The sequence below is a fragment of the Sceloporus occidentalis genome, unplaced genomic scaffold (genome assembly GCF_023333645.1).
Source record: "Sceloporus occidentalis isolate IW3139 unplaced genomic scaffold, rSceOcc1.0.p SCAF_9, whole genome shotgun sequence".
NCBI classification, from domain to species: Eukaryota; Metazoa; Chordata; class Lepidosauria; order Squamata; family Phrynosomatidae; genus Sceloporus; species Sceloporus occidentalis.
The window spans coordinates 16188763-16208894 of record NW_028316989.1 but is presented as its reverse complement, the minus strand read 5'-3'; the positions used below and the strand labels follow the sequence as shown (position 1 = coordinate 16208894).

The 20132-nt window shown below is 45.1% G+C and overlaps 1 protein-coding gene across 4 annotated transcripts in view; it reads right to left on the bottom strand.

Moving 5' to 3' along the window:
- Positions 1-6032: 6032 nt before the first annotated feature.
- Positions 6033-20132, bottom strand: part of JHY (junctional cadherin complex regulator) — a 42335-nt gene continuing 28235 nt past the window's right edge. For all 4 annotated transcript variants that reach the window (XM_089537400.1, XM_089537398.1, XM_089537402.1 and 1 more), the window contains 5 exons: positions 14314-14981; positions 12494-12794; positions 10592-10672; positions 8656-8781; positions 6033-6379 (listed from right to left, as the gene is read on the bottom strand). In XM_089537400.1, the coding sequence (XP_089393526.1) occupies positions 6176-6379; positions 8656-8781; positions 10592-10672; positions 12494-12794; positions 14314-14981 (1380 nt within the window). In that variant the 3' untranslated portion in view covers positions 6033-6175. The remainder of the gene's footprint in view (positions 6380-8655; positions 8782-10591; positions 10673-12493; positions 12795-14313; positions 14982-20132) is intronic.

Below are 20132 nucleotides of genomic sequence, written 5' to 3'. Positions count from 1 at the left end.
ATGGTTTTTACCTTTTTCCTCAACATAGATGATCTGGTTTCTGGTTTCGCCATGGATTTCCGTGAACTTGTGATAAATTCCTTAATTTGCTTGGCACATGCCTTCTTCTGCTTTGTCTTTTTATTCTGTCAAGAGAGAAACAACAGGGTCAAAGGACAGCTGGGTAACAGCTTTGACACCTGTATGAGGCCTGACAATAAATTTAGAGAGAGGCATAGTGGACAGACTGATAGCCAGGGATTCAGTATTTATAATCATTGTTCAGCAGTATGGAACTCACTATGGGTAGCAATTTTTAAGTCTTTCTCTTTCTCTCTTTTTTGCCTTGCTCTACTCCACAAGGCTGTGGTAAGGAAAATTTTGGGCTGGGGGGCTTCCACGTAAGTAGGATATTGAATTCACGTTTTAGTTCGAATCCCTCTGTGGCCATGGAAACCTACTAGGTGACGTTGAGCAAGTCACGCTCTCTCAACTTCAGAGAAAAGCAAGGGCAAACCTCCTCTGAACAAATCTTCTGATAGGTTATCCACCACCAGGCTTTCCTTAAAGCCTTTTCTAGAGTATTGATTCCAATTCTTTTATTGTTATACCAACAAGTTAATCCTTCTGGATTAGACCACCTGTAGTTTATATTTTTCCTTTGCAGTATTGCCGTGAGGGGTCTGTATAATTGTCTCAACTTGATAACCTGGAGTGGGAGATCTTTATATATATTCACTTGGGAATTATCCACCACCAGGCTTTCCTTAAAGTTTCTTTGCAGACATTTTTCTTTTAGCCTTGTAGTCGTAAAACAAATGATTACATCTCTGGGGAGCCCCTTCTCCCTAGCGATCTTTGAGCTTGCTCTAAATATCTTATCAATCTGTGGCTCCAAAGAGTTTAGTGGAATATCAAGAAAAGGGGCAAGAGCGGGAAGCAACCGATCCTCCAAGATTTCCCCCTCCGCTTCAGGTAGCCCCCTGATTTTAATTGCCCTGTCCCTGTACCTTTTCTCTTGAATCTGTAGAGCAATGTCCTCTTGTATTTGCTGTTTCTCCAATCTCATAAATTTCTTTTCCAATTCCGTTGTTTTCTTAGCCGTGGAATGCACCTCCTTTTTAATCTCCAGAAAGTCCTTCTTAATCGCCTCAATTTTATTTGATAAAGTTTCCGTTTGAGTCTGCATATCCTCTCTTATCTCCTCTCTCAAAGCTTTTTGTTCCTCCCTGATTTCCAACTTAAAATTGGTAGAGACTAGATTTTTATAAAACAAAATAAAGGGATAGAAAAATGAATTCAATCTGAGTTGTCCTCACTCATTTGTAATCCCACCAATGCTTGTCAATGTCCTCTTACTTTCACTCTCTCCTCCAAATATTGTCCCGAAGGTCTCAAAGGTTTGAGGTCTTAAATGCTCCTAAAAAGGGTAGAACGACCAAAAGCTTTTCTTCCTTGGAAGATATATTCACTATATCCCGTTGGCCCTCGCGGGATAAATCTTCTAGATGTTAAAGAGTTGCACCCGGACTGGCGTCCCAAGAAATTCAGGGGATTTGCACACCGCTGCGCCGGCTGTCTTACGGCTTTCTCAGGGGCCGAGAAGAGCAGAGCCCTCAGCCCCCAACAGACCCTCGCCACGAAACTCCCTCGGTTCGTGTACCCTTCTGGACTTCCTCAGGGAAGACCTTTGAACGGGTCACTCAGCGGTAGAAAGAAGGTCAGAGCCGAAGCTACTTGCCTCCGCACGTCCAGGTGTCGCAACTAGTCCTACCCCTTTGGCCTTCAGCCTCGCTTGCCACTTTATTGTGATCCCTGAAAACTTCACAGAGATTAAATTTGGCCCTTGGGTTGATGGACATTCCTCATTTGTGATGTCAGCCCCCCTAAAAATGGGTCAGACAATTCTGGAACATTCTATATATCCAACTCTTTAATTATCAACAATAAAATCTGACAAAACTAAGTGAGGTTAAGTGAACAATGTGGGAAATACTTCACATCTTGAAAGTTCATTAAACATATAATTAAACAACTCTCTTTCAACATGCCAGGCCATCATATGCAGATCAAAAGATTCTCTCATCTTTGGGCTCTGGCTCCATCGGTCTTTGGACAAACTTTTGGTTTAGGAACTGTCTTGGCATATTTGATTGATTGATTTTGCTTGAAATTTTATTTTATATACCACCGTTCCTATGATCACGGCGGTTTACAAACAGAATAAGATACAATACGATACAGGTTACAAATATAATACAATAAAAATCAGAGTTTAAAAATCAAAATTAACAGCTAAAGTCCTTCATTAAAAAAAATCGTATACTACTATATATCATTAAAATCCATCATTAATCAATCAAAATAATAAAACAATATAAAAATACAATAAATAGTATGCAGGAGCAAAACAGTCAGGACATGTGAGGGAAGGCTTGACGAAATAAATGAGTCTTAAGGTTTCTCTTAAATGACTCCAGGGAGGGGGCTAAGCGGAGCTCCTCAGCGAGAGCGTTCCAAGACTGCGGGGCCACCACAGAAAAAGCCCTTTGCGCAGTCGCTGCGTATCTTGTCTTGGGAACACTCAAAAGTTTTTCCCCACGAGATCTGAGAGTGCGGGGCTGATAAACTTTTGGCTTGGGAACTGTCTTGGCATATTGATGTCATGGCCAGCCAAGATGAGCTCTCGGAGGATGAGGAGGAGGATGAGCCTCCTCCAGAGCAAGGGCTGATTGAGGCTACGCCAGGTGTTAGTTCTGCTCTGCCAGGTCCCAGCTGTGTTTCCCCAGCCCCGGAGCAGGAGGTCCAACCAGGTCCTAGTGCTGAGGAAAGGCCTTCTATGGTGCCACAGCCTAGTGGTGATTCAGGAGACGAGGCGTGCCTGCAAATGCCTTCTTATCAAGAGAGAAGGGCCGAGAGTGCTTGCAGGCGCAGATCCAGGAGGATTGCAGAAAGACAATCGGCAAACCAGCCTCAGGTGGCTCGAGGGAGAGCTTCCCTGATTTAAGTGGGAGAGAGGCTTGAGTTTGTTGCTAGAGTTTATTGCATGAGCCCTTGGTGTGATTGCTGTCGCTCTAGCTCCTGACATCTTGCTACCTTGACCTCGGACCGGACCTTTGTTATCTCTTGGCTATTGTGACCTCGGACTGTTTTGACCACGCTGCTTTCTGGCTTCCTGACTTCGGCTCGTCTTTCGGCTTTTCTTAGGCAAGTTCTGCTCAGAGGAGGTTTTGCCAGTTTCTGCAGCACCTGGTATTTGTTGGTGGTGTCCCAGCCAAATACTAACCCTGCTCAGCTTCCAAGATCAGTTGTTGTTCTTATGTACCTTTGAATCATTTCTGACTTATAGAGACCCCAAGGAGACCCTATCATGGGGTTTTCTTGGCACGTTTTTTCAGAGAGGGGTTGCCATTGCCTTCCCCTGAGGCTGAGAGAGTGTGATTTGCCCAAGGTCACCCAGTGGGTTTCATGGTGTCTTGGTTCACCTTAGAGTCACCATAAGTGACCCTTCCCAATCCAGCATTGAACGGTCATCTAGTTTGATCCAAGTTTGTATCCACATTAGAGAACAGGCCCAGTAATATATTTTTAAGTGGGGTAAGCCATAACCTCCTCTTGTTTTATCATCCATTAGTACCTGCCAGTTTATTCTGGGTCTTTGCCCTTTCCATATAAACTTTTTAAACTCACTGTCCCATTCTTTAAAGGTTTTTTCATTTATCCAGATAGGAAGGTTCTGAAATAAAAACATTATTTTGGGTAGAACTGCCATTTTTAAAACTGCAATTCTACCCAGCAAAGAAAGATTAAGCCTGCTCCACCTTCTCAAGTTTTCCCTAACGTCCTTCCAAAGCTGACTCTTTTTTAATCCTTTTTAACGCCTTTCTGTCTCTTTTGGGGTGTAAAACCCCATTAAAGTCTCCAGCCAAAATGACATTTTTATAATCAGTTACCATCAGCTCCTCATTCAAGCTCTCGTAAAAGATTTTTTTATTCTCCAAAGGGCCATATATATTTATGACTGTTAATATCGTAAGGCCGGTATTAATTTCCAATATTTGATATCTCCCCTCTAAGTCATTTTTAATTACCTTGGTTTGATATTTTTTATTGACCTATATAGCCAGCCCTCTCTTCCTTTTGTCAATAGCATTCAAAAAACAATTACCCAATTTAGGATTTCTCAAAATTTTTTGATCACCCTTCCTAATTTTGGTCTCCTGTAACAAAATCAAATCATATTTTCTTTTCTCCAACAAATGAAAAATCTGCTTTCGCTTTCTTTCCTTATTTATACCCCCCACGTTCCAGGATGCTATTTTGATCATCTTGCCAATAAATGAGTAACTTAAATTCAGTAAACCATTCACTATATCTTATATATAAAGGAGGTTAATTAGAATTGTAACTCACTATAAGGCTTCAATTTCCAAAAGACCACATCAGGTTAAATGTCCAAATCCAGTAGGCTATTTGTCGTTCCCCCGAGATTCAATTCCCTCAGGTTAACTGTGTTGGGTTGAAAGTCTGCCCGAAGGTCGCTATCAGTTTCCTCCACACTAGTCTCTTCTTCCACGTTCTGGTTCTGATCTGTATTGTGATCCTGAAGTGTTATAAGTTTCTGGAACTCCTTAGCCTTTTCTAGAGTATTGATTCTAATTCTTTTATTGTTATACCAACAAGTTAATCCTTCTGGATTAGACCACCTGTAGTTTATATTTTTCCTTTGCAGTATTGCCGTGAGGGGTCTGTATAATTGTCTCAACTTGATAACCTGGAGTGGGAGATCTTTATATATATTCACTTGGGAATTATCCACCACCAGGCTTTCCTTAAAGTTTCTTTGCAGACATTTTTCTTTTAGCCTTGTAGTCGTAAAACAAATGATTACATCTCTGGGGAGCCCGTTCTCCCTAGCGATCTTTGAGCTTGCTCTAAATATCTTATCAATCTGTGGCTCCAAAGAGTTTAGTGGAATATCAAGAAAAGGGGCAAGAGCGGGAAGCAACCAATCCTCCAAGATTTCCCCCTCCGCTTCAGGTAGCCCCCTGATTTTAATTGCCCTGTCCCTGTACCTTTTCTCTTGAATCTGTAGAGCAATGTCCTCTTGTATTTGCTGTTTCTCCAATCTCATAAATTTCTTTTCCAATTCCGTTGTTTTCTTAGCCGTGGAATGCACCTCCTTTTTAATCTCCAGAAAGTCCTTCTTAATCGCCTCAATTTTATTTGATAAAGTTTCCGTTTGAGTCTGCATATCCTCTCTTATCTCCTCTCTCAAAGCTTTTTGTTCCTCCCTGATTTCCAACTTAAAATTGGTAGAGACTAGATTTTTATAAAACAAAATAAAGGGATAGAAAAATGAATTCAATCTGAGTTGTCCTCACTCATTTGTAATCCCACCAATGCTTGTCAATGTCCTCTTACTTTCACTCTCTCCTCCAAATATTGTCCCGAAGGTCTCAAAGGTTTGAGGTCTTAAATGCTCCTAAAAAGGGTAGAACGACCAAAAGCTTTTCTTCCTTGGAAGATATATTCACTATATCCCGTTGGCCCTCGCGGGATAAATCTTCTAGATGTTAAAGAGTTGCACCCGGACTGGCGTCCCAAGAAATTCAGGGGATTTGCACACCGCTGCGCCGGCTGTCTTACGGCTTTCTCAGGGGCCGAGAAGAGCAGAGCCCTCAGCCTCCAACAGACCCTCGCCACGAAACTCCCTCGGTTCGTGTACCCTTCTGGACTTCCTCAGGGAAGACCTTTGAACGGGTCACTCAGCGGTAGAAAGAAGGTCAGAGCCGAAGCTACTTGCCTCCGCACGTCCAGGTGTCGCAACTAGTCCTACCCCTTTGGCCTTCAGCCTCGCTTGCCACTTTATTGTGATCCCTGAAAACTTCACAGAGATTAAATTTGGCCCTTGGGTTGATGGACATTCCTCGTTTGTGATGTCAGCCCCCCTAAAAATGGAGTCAGACAATTCTGGAACATTCTATATATCCAACTCTTTAATTATCAACAATAAAATCTGACAAAAAAGTGAACAATGTGGAAAATATTTAACATCTTGAAAATTCATTAAACATATAATTAAACAACTCTCTTTCAACATGCCAGGCCATCATCTCAAGGAGAACCGTATGCAAATCAAAAGTCCAGCCTTCCGCTGCCTGACAGGGCAATGCAGCCTGAAGTACTGAGTTCCTCATCCGATATGAAGACCCTTGAATGCAGCTACAACTTCCTTCTCCTTCTCATGCCTGTTCTGCAGCGATTCCAAAGTTGAAATCGGAGGAAGAGTCTCTACATTTAAAGTGGTGGGCAGGATTCTCTCTTCTTTTCGCTCTGGTTCCGACGGTCTTGGGACATAAACTTTTGGTTTAGGAACTGTCTTGGCGTATTCCAGAGCCTCCAGCAAGCAAGCAAAGAAACAAAACGAGAAATTGCAATGAGTCTTCCCAGAAAATCACATCCACAAATAGAGGCAGACAGGGCTTCCATGTCGAGGTGGTAGCGAATCTGCTCCAGGGTTTGGCCTGAACTTTCCAGGAGCTAGTCAAGGTGCTGAAACCTATTCACCAAATAGGTTGAATACTTCTGATAGCTCATTTAAAGTCTAGACTAAAACCAGGAACAGATGCACCGCCCTGCTGATATGGGGACCACCAACTGCCATGGTCAACAAATGATAGATAATGCAGTTTAGTATATATAAGTAAAATGATATATGAGGTTAGATGGCCTCTCTCCCCTCAACCAGTGTCTTCAGGCAGTAATGGATTGGATGAGGGAAAACAAGCTCAAGTCGAATCCAGACAAAACGGAGGTAGGGGCCTCCAAACCAGGGATTGGGCTACAACCTCCAGTCCTAGAGGGGCTCACGCTCCCCTCAAAGGACTGTGTTCACAGTCTGGGGGTGCTTCTTGACCTGTCGCTTCAGATGAGGAATCAGGTGAATGCGACGGTCAAGAGTGCCTGCTATCAGCTTCGACTGATATGCCAGCTGCACCCTTTCCTGGAACAGGGTGACCTCGAAACTGTAGTACATGCACTGGTAACCTCAAGACTTGATGTTTGCAATGCGCTCTACATGGGGCTACCCTTGTGCCTAGTCTGGAAACTCCAGTTGGTACAGAATATGGCAGCCAGGTTGGTCACAGGAACAGCAAGGAGTGACCATATAACACCAATATTGAAGTCCCTCCACTGGCTGCCTATCAGTTTCCAGGCACAGTACAAGGTGTTGGTTATCACCTTTAAAGCCCTACATGGCTTGGGCCCAACCTATCTAAAGGATTGCCTGCTTCCATACAATCCGCCCTGTACCCTCAGGTCCTCTGGGAGGAATTTATTACAGCCCTTAAAGACCAGGTTGATGGCGACCTCCCAGAGGACATTCTCTGCAGCCGCTCCCAACTTATGGAATGGCCTGGCAGACGAGATCTGTCAAATCACCAATCTAGAGAGCTTTAAAAAGGCCATTAAGACAGATCTCTTCCAGCAAGCCTTCCCGGAATAAATGCTTGGCCACAAATAAGATTCCCGTCCAGTGATCTCTGCCCATGATGATTTTTATTTAGCTTAGTCGGTTTTAATATGTAGTTTTTAATCTTACATTGTTTAATCTTGTTTTAAGCGGGGGCATTATGTATATATGGCTGTATTTTAACCTGTTGTACGCCACTTTGATTGCCTGGCAAAAAGTGGGATAGAAATAAAATTTTTATTATTTATTATAATATATATATAACGCTAATATATAAACAATATGGCCTCATTACCACTACATAATAAACCAGTTTCCAAACTGATCTGAACTGGTTTAAATGGCTCTTGTTTGCACTTGCACTGAATTTCTGGCACGGTTAGTGGAGGACGAGTGCAGTGCTAAACCCATTTAAACCAGTTCTTCCCAATCAGTGGCATTCCCTGCTTCTTTTGAAATGAACTGATTCAGCGCGAGTGCGAATGTGCTGTCTATTTGACTCAGTTCTTTGATGCGGAGTGAGTCAACTCCATTGATCCATTGCTGAATGTGAACGTGAAGTGGATTCAATTGAAATGGGTAGGTTCAATCATGGCTCGAATAGTGTGAAGGTCTATCCAGCGCTAAATCACTTAATTGATTCGACTCAAAAAAACTGATTTATTTTGTAGTGAGAATGAGGCTTATATAAAGCAGTTCATTCCTAGTAAAAGTGGATATTGCACACAGTAGAGTGTGTTGATTTTTGGTTAGCAGTTAAGTTTCTTTTGGTATTGTTCTATATGTTTGTTTTAGATATATTAATAAAACTGTCTGTAGCTGTGTTTAGGTTTAATAAAAATGATTTAATAAAAATATGATCTGCATGAAAGAAGAATTGTTTGGGTGCATGTGAGTGTGCACGGATTTTAAAGGGCCTCAGGTTCAAGGTTGAGCACATTTCTGTCCAACCCATTTGCACCTTCACTCAGCTATGGAGACTCACTGCGTGATCTTAGGCAAGTCACACTCTCTCAGCCTCATAGAAAGGCTCTGAACAAATCTTGCCAAGAAACCCCCAGGTTAATTAAGCCTTAGGGCTCCCATAAGTCAGAAATGATTTGAAGGCATGCAACAAAAACAAACAAACAACAACTCATCTTCTCTCTCCCACTTTCAAGACTCCTCTTTGCTCTGCCAACAATTGCTTATTCTCTTACCTTCTTCCTCGACACAGACAATTTGTTTTCTGGTTTTGCCACTGGTTTCCGTGCGCTTGTGATGCTCCTCAAGTTGTGTTCCTTAACTTGCTTGGCATATTCCTTCTCCTGCTTCATCTTTTCATTCTGTCAAGAGAGAAACAACAGGGTCAAAGGACAGCTGGGTAACAGCTTTGACACCTGTATGAGGCCTGACAATAAATTTAGAGAGAGGCATAGTGGACAGACTGATAGCCAGGGATTCAGTATTTATAATCATTGTTCAGCAGTATGGAACTCACTATGGGTAGAAATTTTTAAGTCTTTCTCTTTCTCTCTTTTTGGCCTGCTCTACTCCACAAGGCTGTGGTAAGGAAAATTTTGGGCTGGGGGGCTTCCACGTAAGTAGGATATTGAATTCACGTTTTAGTTCAAATCCCTGTGTGGCCATGGAAACCTACTAGGTGACGTTGAGCAAGTCACGCTCTCTCAACTTCAGAGAAAAGCAAGGGCAAACCTCCTCTGAACAAATCTTCTGATAGGTTCATCTTAATGTTGACCTGAAGGCACACAACAACAATTCCAAGCTCTACAGGATCTATTCAAGGTGCTGAACCTATTTTGTATGCAGAGGGAGACACATTTCATGCTTTGTGGAGACTAGTTCATAGCCAGGCATCTATTTATTCCAATGTCAGCCAACCAAGCTATCCCACTTCACTGCCAAGGGCAAAGAAATCAAAGCAACTTTTAAACAGCTCTGGAAAAAATAGCTGTTGTGCTGTTTTAGAAGTGAAACTTTTGCTAGACTATACATTTTATATTGGTGTTGTCATAACAGGGTAAAGTGGAAGGGCAGCCCAGTTTATGGTCTCCCATACATCTGCTTGGTGTATTTTGCAAAATTGCACTCAGTACAGTGGGGATGAGAGGAGGTTTCCTTCCGAGTCTTTCTTGGATGATTGGCTTCATCTTCCATTTGGGTCCAGTAATACCTGATGTTTCTTAACAGGGCATAATGGGCATTCAGCTCCTCGGCAGCTGCATTTGCTCGGCTGCGTTTACTTTCATATTTTCCCTTCTGAGGTAAAGCCAGGCCATCTGAATTCATAGGGGCAGCTCAACTGCAGGAAAGTAATGCACACTTGAACCAGCCGGAGGAGAATAAACTTGGGTGTACTTATCTGCAATTGGAATTCTCTGCAGGTGAGTATCAGCTAATGGATACCTTTTGCTGAGGAGCAAAAGTAAACCATGGCTTGAAAATGTGATCTGTTCTGAATGTGCTTGGTACACATTTATTTATGTCATGAAAACACAGAGGCAGGGAGATGGAAATGGAGTGGAAGGCGATTCAGTTCACAGCTTGGAAAAAATACATTTTAGGACTACAACTCCTGGAATTAACCATGACATTGGCTGTGCAGGTTTGGGAGCTGTAGTCTTAAGAAAACATAAACCTTTTCTAAGCTGGGGCCCAGTTTGACTGATCCCTAAGACTGCCTGAAATCTGTATGCCATCCTGAGATCCTAGGATATAGGCTTCTAATTATTTAATTCTTTCTTGGAGTGCTTCCTCTCATATTTTGCGGATAGAAGAATAGCAACTGGAGAACCTGTGAAGGGCATTCCATTTGGGAGATGCTCTCTGGGGAAAGATCTTTGGGGGGGCTGTATGTGCCTTTAAGTCACCTGATGATTTTTGGTGACCCCATAAAACTCATGGGGTTTTCTTAAGAAATGAATACTCAGAGTTGGTTTTGCCAGTTCCTTCCCTGGAAATACACACTACAGCACCTGGCAGGAGGGCAATGGCAAACCCTCTCTGGATAAATCTTGCCAAGAAGACCCTAGGTGAGGCACACCACAACAAGATAGATAGATAGATAGATAGATAGATAGATAGATAGTGTAGCTTTTCCATCCCCAAAAGAACCATGCCACACATTATGCTTACTTTCTCCTTGATTGTCTCATAGTCAGCTCCAAGGCCTCCAAGCTTCACATCCATCTTCATGTACCCTTTTGTCCTAGAGCCCTAAATAGAGAGTGAAAATGAAGTTTGGTTTCTTGTACCAACAGCAAATATTGTTACAAGAATATTTAAGGAAAAACCAACAAAAATAAAACAAAACCAAGAAAGAATTAGCTACAGGTAGACCCACCGCTCCTGGTAGAAATGATTAGAAATGATTTTAGATAAAAACAGCCTTCTGGACTTTCTGTGGGGTGTTACTATAGAACAGGGGTTGGCAGTTGCAAAGTGGATGGGGGCCATTTTAACCCTTATAGCTCTCTTGGAGGCCACACTGGAGTGTATGAGGCTGAGATGAAGTAGGGGACACTCTTCCAAGTTGTGGCCTTCAAAGATGTCTCTGGGAAAGTCTTCAGAAAGTGACATGTTAAAACCATTATTCCTGACTGCTCCCACGGCAAAAAGGACAAGGATAATACTTGGAACATACGGAGGGGAGAAAGGGAAGGAAATCTACCCTGCAGTTACAACTCTAATCCAGCTAATTCCTTCTGAAGGGTAGTCATGCGGCAATCCACAAACAGCCACTGAGTCAGTGCACAGTGACAATTATTCCAGCTTAATCTGTCTGCTTTGAGGCCAGAAGCTAATTTCTTAAAACATTTGGATTGGTCATGGGGGCACGGAGCTGTATCTCGAGCCATTCTATTGCACCGGCATAATAGACTTTCTGTATATAAGCTGGATGCACTGTTTTAAGAGCCCAAGAGAAAAGCTTTGAGAAAGTGAACCCAAGTTACATCAGGTGGTAGAAGGATGAGAATATTTGTACTTCGAGGTTCAGATCATTCAATGGCCTATAGTTGAGTTCTTTGGAAATCTGGAGGGGGAGGATTTGATTTCATGACCCAAATTGGCAGGACAGGAGGAGTTGCTCATTCAGACTTGTAACCTCCCTGCTGATGTATATAAATGGTTATATTTGAAATCACTTTTCAAATGAAGCAGCTTAAAGGAGAAACAAAACCTGCCTGCATTTTCCATAGGACAGATTCTAGTTAAATGAGTTGGTCAGAATAGTTACTACTAGCAATGAAATACATCTCTCCCGCCTTCTGCTCCCTGCTGTATCGGCTTCATTGTTAGTCCTTAATCCCTTCTCTCCTAATGCTTTCCAAGATCATATGTCTCTTTATGGGGCTGGCCCCAGGGTTGCAATGTCTAATTGATCAATTGGTTAGATTCATTTTGTTTTAAAAACAGATTGCCCTCAACTAATTGGTTAACAGATCTCTCTCCCTTCTCTCCAAATGCTGGCTGGCATCCTCTTCAATAGTCACAAGACTGTCAACTGGATTACTGGATTTTTGCACAGAAAACTGCATTATTTTTCACATAGGAAAATATGCTGTTTTCTGAACGAAACAACCAATTTTGTGCAGAATTTCTTATGAATTGGAAATAGCCTCTGAAAACTGTTGTTTTTGAAGAATGGCTGCATCAGCACTTCAGAAGTAAGGCTAAAAACTCAGTTTCTACTGCGAGCATACTGTGAGTTCGTGGGACTTATTTTGGTCCCCTCCCCTTTTGAACAAACACCTTAACATCCGCTAATCCCAGCCATGTGTAAAATGGAGGCTTCACTATTTATTGGACTCCAGAAGTCCTACAACTGGGATGTCCTCTATACAACTTCATACTATATACAACAACTTCAAATTTACACTGAAGTTACTATCAGACAGGTCCCAATAGCCTAATTTAGAGGCTGGCATTGTTGTCCTTAAACATGTCGATTTCCTGCATGTCCTTCAGCCATTCTAGCAGTAGATCCAGGCTCACCCTCTGCCCACCTGTGATCTGTTTGATGTTCTCCCAGCTTACCTTCCTATTTTCTTTTTCCTTCATTTTCTTCTGCTTTCCCATCTGAAGCAAGTGGCTTTCAGAATTGCTGCGGCTGAGACCCGGTTGGCTTTCGTCGCAGCTCTCCGTGTTGAGCCGTGAGTCGCTCTCCCACCTCTTTACAATGTGTGGAAACATGCTAGAAAACTGGCTTCCAGTGAGATGAGCATCTGCCAGTTGAGAGATTTCTCGGTGATGCTGCTCTGCCAACTGGATGAGATGCGCGGTTGGAGAGGGGTCTTCCATCAGGACGTGAGCAAGTGACTGGGATGGCCTCAAGAAACTACAGCAAACAAAGCAACAAAAATAGACAACAAAGACAGAAATCATTTTTGGAGCCACTCAACTGGTCACATTAACAGCTCTTTGTCCACCACATCCATCCATCACTCTGCTGTCCACATTATTCATTCCTCTGGTCATTCTGGCCATGTGGCTTAGGTCTTGTCTATACTAGCTAGGAAACTCCAAGGGCAGCTGCCATGACCTGCCCCTGCCACCGTTTCCATGCTGTGGTGGCTGTTTGCATGAGTGGACCACTGGGCTGCCCAGCGCATCTCCTGCCCTCTTGTTCCTGCTTCTGAAGTTGAAACAAAGTGTCCAGTGATGGTCACATGCTGGGCACTTTGTTCTGACCTCAGAATGAGTAACCTGCAGCACTGGTGGACATGCCACCCATGCAGACAGCTGCTACAGCATGAAAACAGAGCACTCTGGATCTTCCTGGAAGATCCAGAACAACAGGTAATTTCCCCCTCTCTGTGTTAACATTGTTATGCCCCAGTTCTGCTATGGACCATGCCAGATGTCATCCAGACTGCCCTCACCAGAACCAGAGTTTGGGCCATAGGTTGTCCAAACAGGATAACACTAGAACAGGGGGTGAGGAAAGCAGGCCTTTTGGTCCATGCAAACAAGGTCTTAGGCAATAGTTCCCAAACTTTGGTCCTCCAGATATTTTTGACTCCAGTGCCCAGAATTCCTGACTGGTGGCAAAGCTGTCTGGGGCTTCTGGGAGTTGAAGTGCAAAACATCTGGAAGGCCAAAGTTTGGGAATCACTGCCTTAGACCTTTACATCCCTTCTGTGTTTCACAGTCTGCTTCTTGTCCCTCCTTATCCTTTTACAGGAGGGATCTCACTACACATCCCTATCTGTGACCTTCTGTTTCTCCTGCACAATCCAAGCACATCCCAACTTGTGAATTTTCATTGCACCAGCCTTTTTTCCAACTCCTTTTGCTGCCTCTTATGTAGGAATGTTTTCCCAGAATGCTTCTATGTTAAGGGTTGGCAACTGCAGCTTTCCAGATGTGGTTACGGGTGTCAAAGGTTATAAAAATCAATATTGTTATAGATGTACTGCAATACATAAACACTTTTTCACTGTTGCTTGTCCCATTCATTTGATGCCTAGTGATAGACAACCTCTGTACGTGGAGGTTCCATTCAGATATCACAGACAATCACTGCTAATATTACTATTAATATCATGCCTTTTCCTTAACCCTGGGATTTGTTCTTCTATTAAAGAAGACAAAAGTGTTGTCTAACATGTTTTAGCACATTGTGATATTTCAAGTCTTTTCAAAAACTATTGTTTTGGGGAGAGATCACAGTTTATTGAAAGTAGTGCCATTAAAGACAGTTATTTCTGTCCCAAAGCTGACGCAGGTCTTAGATCAATTCTGGAGGCCTAAATTAAAAGAGCACTTAAAAGACTTTTATGTGGCTGTGAATATACCATCTGCTTTCACTAATTCTTTGCCTCTTTTAACAATTTTTAATTAATCTGCATCCTTACCCTGAATTATCAGAAACATAGTTGCTAGGGATTTTCTCTGTACAAATCTGTCTGAGATCCAAAGTTGAAACTCCTTTGTTTACTGGCTGCTGGAGTGAAAAACTTCTGTGACCTAAGAAGTTCTGATGCTTGCCATGCCTGGCAAGGGATTGATGCTCTGAAACAGTACACCTATGTGGTGGGTGTTGGTAGCAGGATCCAGAAGGATTTTCAGAGGCGTGTAGGTTTTCCCCCTTCCTCTCATCAGTACATGGCAAATAATGATCTGGTTGGTATGAATTTGGCTGAAGAGTACTCCTAGCAAAGGTTAAATTCATGCAACGTGGCTTCCCTCTCTGGTGAGCATTGGAGGCTGGATCTCTAGGAAAGTTGCTATCCCAGCTTGAATTATTTGCAGTGGAAGCAGAGAATGGTGCAACAGATGGATTTGGATATAAACTCTGATGCAACAAAAGTCTGCTGTCTGGCTCCAGATCCGACACTTCTCTATAAGAATTGGAACCTGTGTGAGTGTTCTCAAATTCTAACACATTGTGATGTCCATCGCGCTGCCCTCTTAGTTCTGCCTGGTCTCCCAAAGGATGTTGGACAGGACTTCTTTGTGATTGCAGGGATCCAGCTTGGCTTGAACTTGTTCTGCCCATTCTAAGCTTTTTAGATAGATAAACCTAAAGCAAGCAAATCAATTCATTATAAAATGTAAGCCTTCTATCCAAAGTATAAAAAAAACATTTTGAAAATGCTGGCATGCCATGCAGACTAAGACACAACAAGTGTCAGGTACTTCACCTACAATAATCAAAACCAAATATTCCATATTCCCCTCCAAAATGTGCTTTTATTTCATTTTAAATTTTATTTGCCTATTTCCCACTGTTTCCCTAAGTACCTTGGGGGGGGGGGCACACCTGGCTGGCTTTCTTTGTCAGCTTAACTTTATCCTCACAACTTTACCCTTACACTAGATAATGCTGATGCTGTGAAACATGATCCTGAGAGATAGTGAGTGGCTCAAGATCACCCAGTGAGCACTTCATGGCTGAGTAGAGATTTGAACTTGTGTCTCAACAGCCCTAATTTAACACTATAACATATATAAAATATGACACAGGAGCATTAGTAAGTGTAATGGAAAGTTTTGGACTTGAACCAGAATAGTCTATGGTTAAATAATCTCTGGTCAACTAGGAACTTCACTGGGTGACTTTGGGCAAGCCACAGTCTCTCAGGTTGTATGCATAAGATGGAAGAACCATGGAGGTGGTATATAAAGGAGAAGGACAGGTTGCTCACCTGTAACTGTGTTTCTTCGAGTGGTCATCTGCGAATTCACACAAATGGGTTATTCTGCGCCTGCACAGCAATGCTCGGAAACTTCTAGAATCTCTGGGCAGAATGCAAAGTAACTTTCTGCAACTTTTTGGCAGTATCCCCGCCCACCCCTATATAAGGCCCCTAGCGGCCCGCTCTCCTTCAGTTCTGAATGAGCCGCCACAGCATGACGGTAACGTCAGCAATAATCATGAGCGGGACACTGAGGGGATGGATGGGCGGGATTTGTGTGAATTCGCAGATGACCACTCGAAGAAACACAGTTACAGGTGAGCAACCTGTCCTCCTTCTTCGTGGTCTCTGCGAATCACACAAATGGGTTAGACTGGCTAGCTAAAGTCAAAGGAGGAGGGAGTGTCCGAGCATGTGAATCAATGAAATTTATTGACACAGAATAAACAATATGACCAACAAGGCCCTGTCTGGGTAATCAATGCAAACCTGAAAGTAACACTGCCCTCCCAAAGGCTGCTCCCTGCCTATCCCTGGAGTCCAGCCTGTAGTGTCTAATAAATGTCAGCGGCTGGGACCAGGTAGCAGCCCGGCAGACATCCTCAAGGGGAATCCCCATCAAGAAAGCTGAGGATGCTGCCACCGCCCTAGTTGCATGGGCCCGAACCCATACCGGAGCAGGGACGCCTGCCAATTCATAACACAAATAAATGGTATTTGAGACCCACTTAGAAAATCTTTGAGATGAGACAGGCAGCCCCTTCCTTGCTTCCGAGCAGCAAACAAAAAGTCTATTGGAGAGCCTCGAGCCCGAGGTCCTGTCCAAATAGAATGCCAATGTCCTTCTGACGTCTAGCGAATGCATGCGATGCTCCTCATCAGTGGATGGGTTCGGGGCCAGAGTGGGGAGAATAATGTCCTGGTTGAGGTGAAAGGCTGACACCACTTTAGGCAGGAAGGTGATGTTGGCCCTAAGCACAACCTTGTCCCTGTGGAAGTGGAGATAGGGCTGGTCAGCCCGAAGCGCACACAGTTCACCGGCCCGATGAGCAGAGGTGATGGCTACTAGGAAGGCTGTCTTCCATGTCAGCAGTCTCAGGTCCATCGTAGCCATGGGCTCAAAGGGCTTGGAGGTTAACTTGGGCGACTTCTAACTTCAGGGCATCCGCCATCCGGATTACCCTGTCGGCAAAGGACCTGACGTCGTCTGTAGGGGACGGAACTGCAGGTCCCTCCGGTACGAATGGAGCCTCGTCATCGTCAGAAGGTGATGCAGAGCGTGGGGATCTCGATCTGGATCTTGATGGAGATCTGCTACGCTTCCTGGGCGACAAGTCGGTGGTGGTCAAGTCATCCAGCCCGTGGGAGGCATCGGTGTGGCAACGGTCCCGTGAGCAGTCCCGGATGTTGCGCCGTAGGCGGGACGGATCTACCGGGATAAGATACTGTCCGGTACGGTGATCGAAGACGAGATCTGGGAAGGTATCAAACAGGTCCTGGTCCCGTTCCATTGAGTCTGGACGGTCCGGATCTAAGGCGGCATCCGCCTCAGCCCCTAGTGTGGCCCGATCCTTCCTCGGGGGGGAGCGGGGGTGCTCTGTGTCCCGTCTGGCGGGACGTGGTCTCACCACAGGAGAGGGAGAACGGGGTCTAGCCCTCTGTGGAGATAGGGGAGCATCGGAGTCGTGGAGCTCCCCTTCAGACTCCGAACCCAAGTCCACGATCTGCAGGGTGTCCGCCGGTGCAGAGAGGTGGCTCGCAAGGAGGACCCTGGGTTCCAAGGGTATAATCCGGGAAGACGCCGGTACAGGAGTCGGGGTCTTCGCCGGATCGGCCACTGGGGATGTAGACGGTGCTGGCCTCGACTCAGGCGGAGGCACTGAGACCGTACTTGGAGGGCCCTTGCGACGGCTCTTGGCTGGCGGAGATGAAGAGCGGGCCCATTTCTTCTCGTGGTCGGAGCGTTTGTCTCCTCTCTTCTTGGAGGCCCTGGGAGCGTCCGCGTCTCCAGAACCACTGGGCTGGCTCAAAACCTTCTCGTAGAGCGCAGCCTTAAGTGTCCGGTCCCTGTTCTTTAGGGCCTGGGCCGACATAGCTTTACAGTGGGGGCAGTTGCCAGGAATATGGGACTCCCCCAAACAAAGGACACATTTTTCATGGCCATCGGCCTTAGGGATTTTCACCCCGCACTTAGTGCACTGCTTGAAAGAGGCCATGGTAATCAAGTCCGTTACCGGTCCGAGGTCAAGCCGAAAGATCACGTAGAAAAGCCGAAGAATGGTCAAGTGAAAGTCCGAAGGTCAAATGCCAGAGATTCAATTGTGAAAGAGCAACAAGATGCAAGCGAAGTTCCTCGAGCTGCTTAGCGCGGCGGAATGAAGGAACTGAAGAGGAGCGGGCCACCAGGGGCCTTATATATGGGTGGGCAGGGCTACCGCCAAAAAGTTGCAGAAAGATACATTGCTTTCTGCCTGGAGATTCTAGAAGTTTCCGAGGATTGCTGCGCAGGCGCAGAATAAACCCATTTGTGTGATTCGCAGAGACCACGAAGAAGAAGGTTGTTGAACCCTCGCAGAAATCTCTTCACTAGTGGGTTCCTAAATAAAGAGAGTTTATCTCCAAACGTATAGTGCGAGGAGATAGCAGACAAATAGCACTTAATGGAATTCAAAGATAGTCCCGCGTTGGTCAGGGACATAAGAAAGTCCAAAATCGTGGAAATGGAAACCTGGGATGGTATAATATCCCTCTCGTTGAGAAAGGCAAGGAATTTGTCCCACTTATAATTATAGGCCCTACGTGTAGAGGGTTTCTGGGCCGCCATTATCACATCCTGGATGTCAGCTGGAAGGGAAACTAACAGCAGATCCTCCATGCTGCCAATGGGAGAGACTCCATGTCGGGGTGGAGGACCATCCCGTTGTGGAGGGAGAGGAGGTCGGGTTGGTAGTCGAGTCGGAGATAAAGACCTTGGGACAGACGAAGGAGTGGGGCAAACCACGGCTGCCTTGGCCACCACGGGGAGATTAGAATGATGTCGGCCCGGTCTGCAATGATCTTTGACAGCACCCTCGTCAGCAAAGGAAAGGGGGGAAAGGCATACAGCAGCCCCTGGCTCCAGTCGAGTTGGAAGGCGTCTCCCTTTGAGCCCAGTCCTCGAGTTCGAGAGCAAAACTCCGGAATGTGGGTGTTGCTTGGGGAAGCAAAGAAGTCTAACACTGGGAACCCCCACTGGAGAAAAAGGTTGGTGACCACCTCGGGATGGAGCCTCCATTCGTGGCAGGTCTTTGAGGATCTGCTTAGTTGGTCTGCTTGGTTGTTCTGATCCCCTGGCAGGTGGATGCACTGCAACAAGATGTTGTGGGCGATGCACCACTCCCAGATGCGGAGGGTGATCTCCAGGAGCGTAGTTGATCTCGTGCCTCCTTGCTTGTTGAGGTAGTACATGGTGGTAGTATTGTCCGTAAGTAATAGTACTACCTTGTTGGCAAGAAGGTAGCAGAAGGCCTTGGGAGCTTTCTCCACCGCGAGCATCTCCAGGGCGTTTATGTGGAGAAGAGCCTCTGTCATCGACCACTTGCCCCTGATGGCAAAATCCAGGACGTGGGCGCCCCAGCCTACTAGGGAGGCATCTGTTGTAAGGGTAATGTCTGGTTGTGGGGGCACAAAGGGCATTCCCACGCAGACGTTGTCGGGTTCGAGCCACCAGCGCAAGGATCTTTGGACCTTTCTCGGGATGGTGAGCACCTTTGCTGGAGAGTCTCGTACGGGATCGAAGACGGAGAGGAACCACAACTGAAGAGGTCTGAAGCGTAGCCTGGCCCAGGGGGTAACGAATGTTGTGGAAGCTAGGTGGCCCATGGCAACTTGGACTGTGTGTGCCCGAACTTTCCTTCGGGAGAGACAGTCCTTCAGAGAGGAAGTGAGCGCTTGAAATCTTGGACGCGGGAGGAAGGCCTTCATCTCCTCGGAGTCCAGAGTCGTTCCAATGAAGTCCAGCCTTTTCGTTGGGGAGAGATGTGATTTTTGTAGATTGACCTGGAGTCCCAATGCCTGTAGCAGCGACAGAGCAAACTGGACGTCCCGCAGCAGCACCTCTCGGGACGGAGCGGTGAATAGCCAGTCGTCCAAGTATGGAAAGATGGTTATCCCTTTCTGCCGCAGGTATGCCACGACGGGGGCCATACATTTCGTGAAAACCCTCGGTGCTGTGGAAAGTCCGAAAGGCAGAACCTTGTACTGGAAAATGTTGGTACCGATGGTGAAGGCGAGGAACCGACGGTGACTTTCTCTGATGAAGATATGAAAATAAGCGTCCTTCAAATCTAAAGTGACGAACCAGGAGTCCTTCTGTAACAACGGCAAAATAGAGGCAAGAGTTATCATTCTGAAACGCTTGTAGATAATAAAACAGTTCAACTCGCGTAAGTCCAGGATTGGTCTACGTCCGGAGTCCCTTTTCGGGACCGTAAAGTATCTTGAGAAGAAGCAGTATTGGGCACGAGCGGGGTTTATGGGCTCGATAGCGCCTTTAT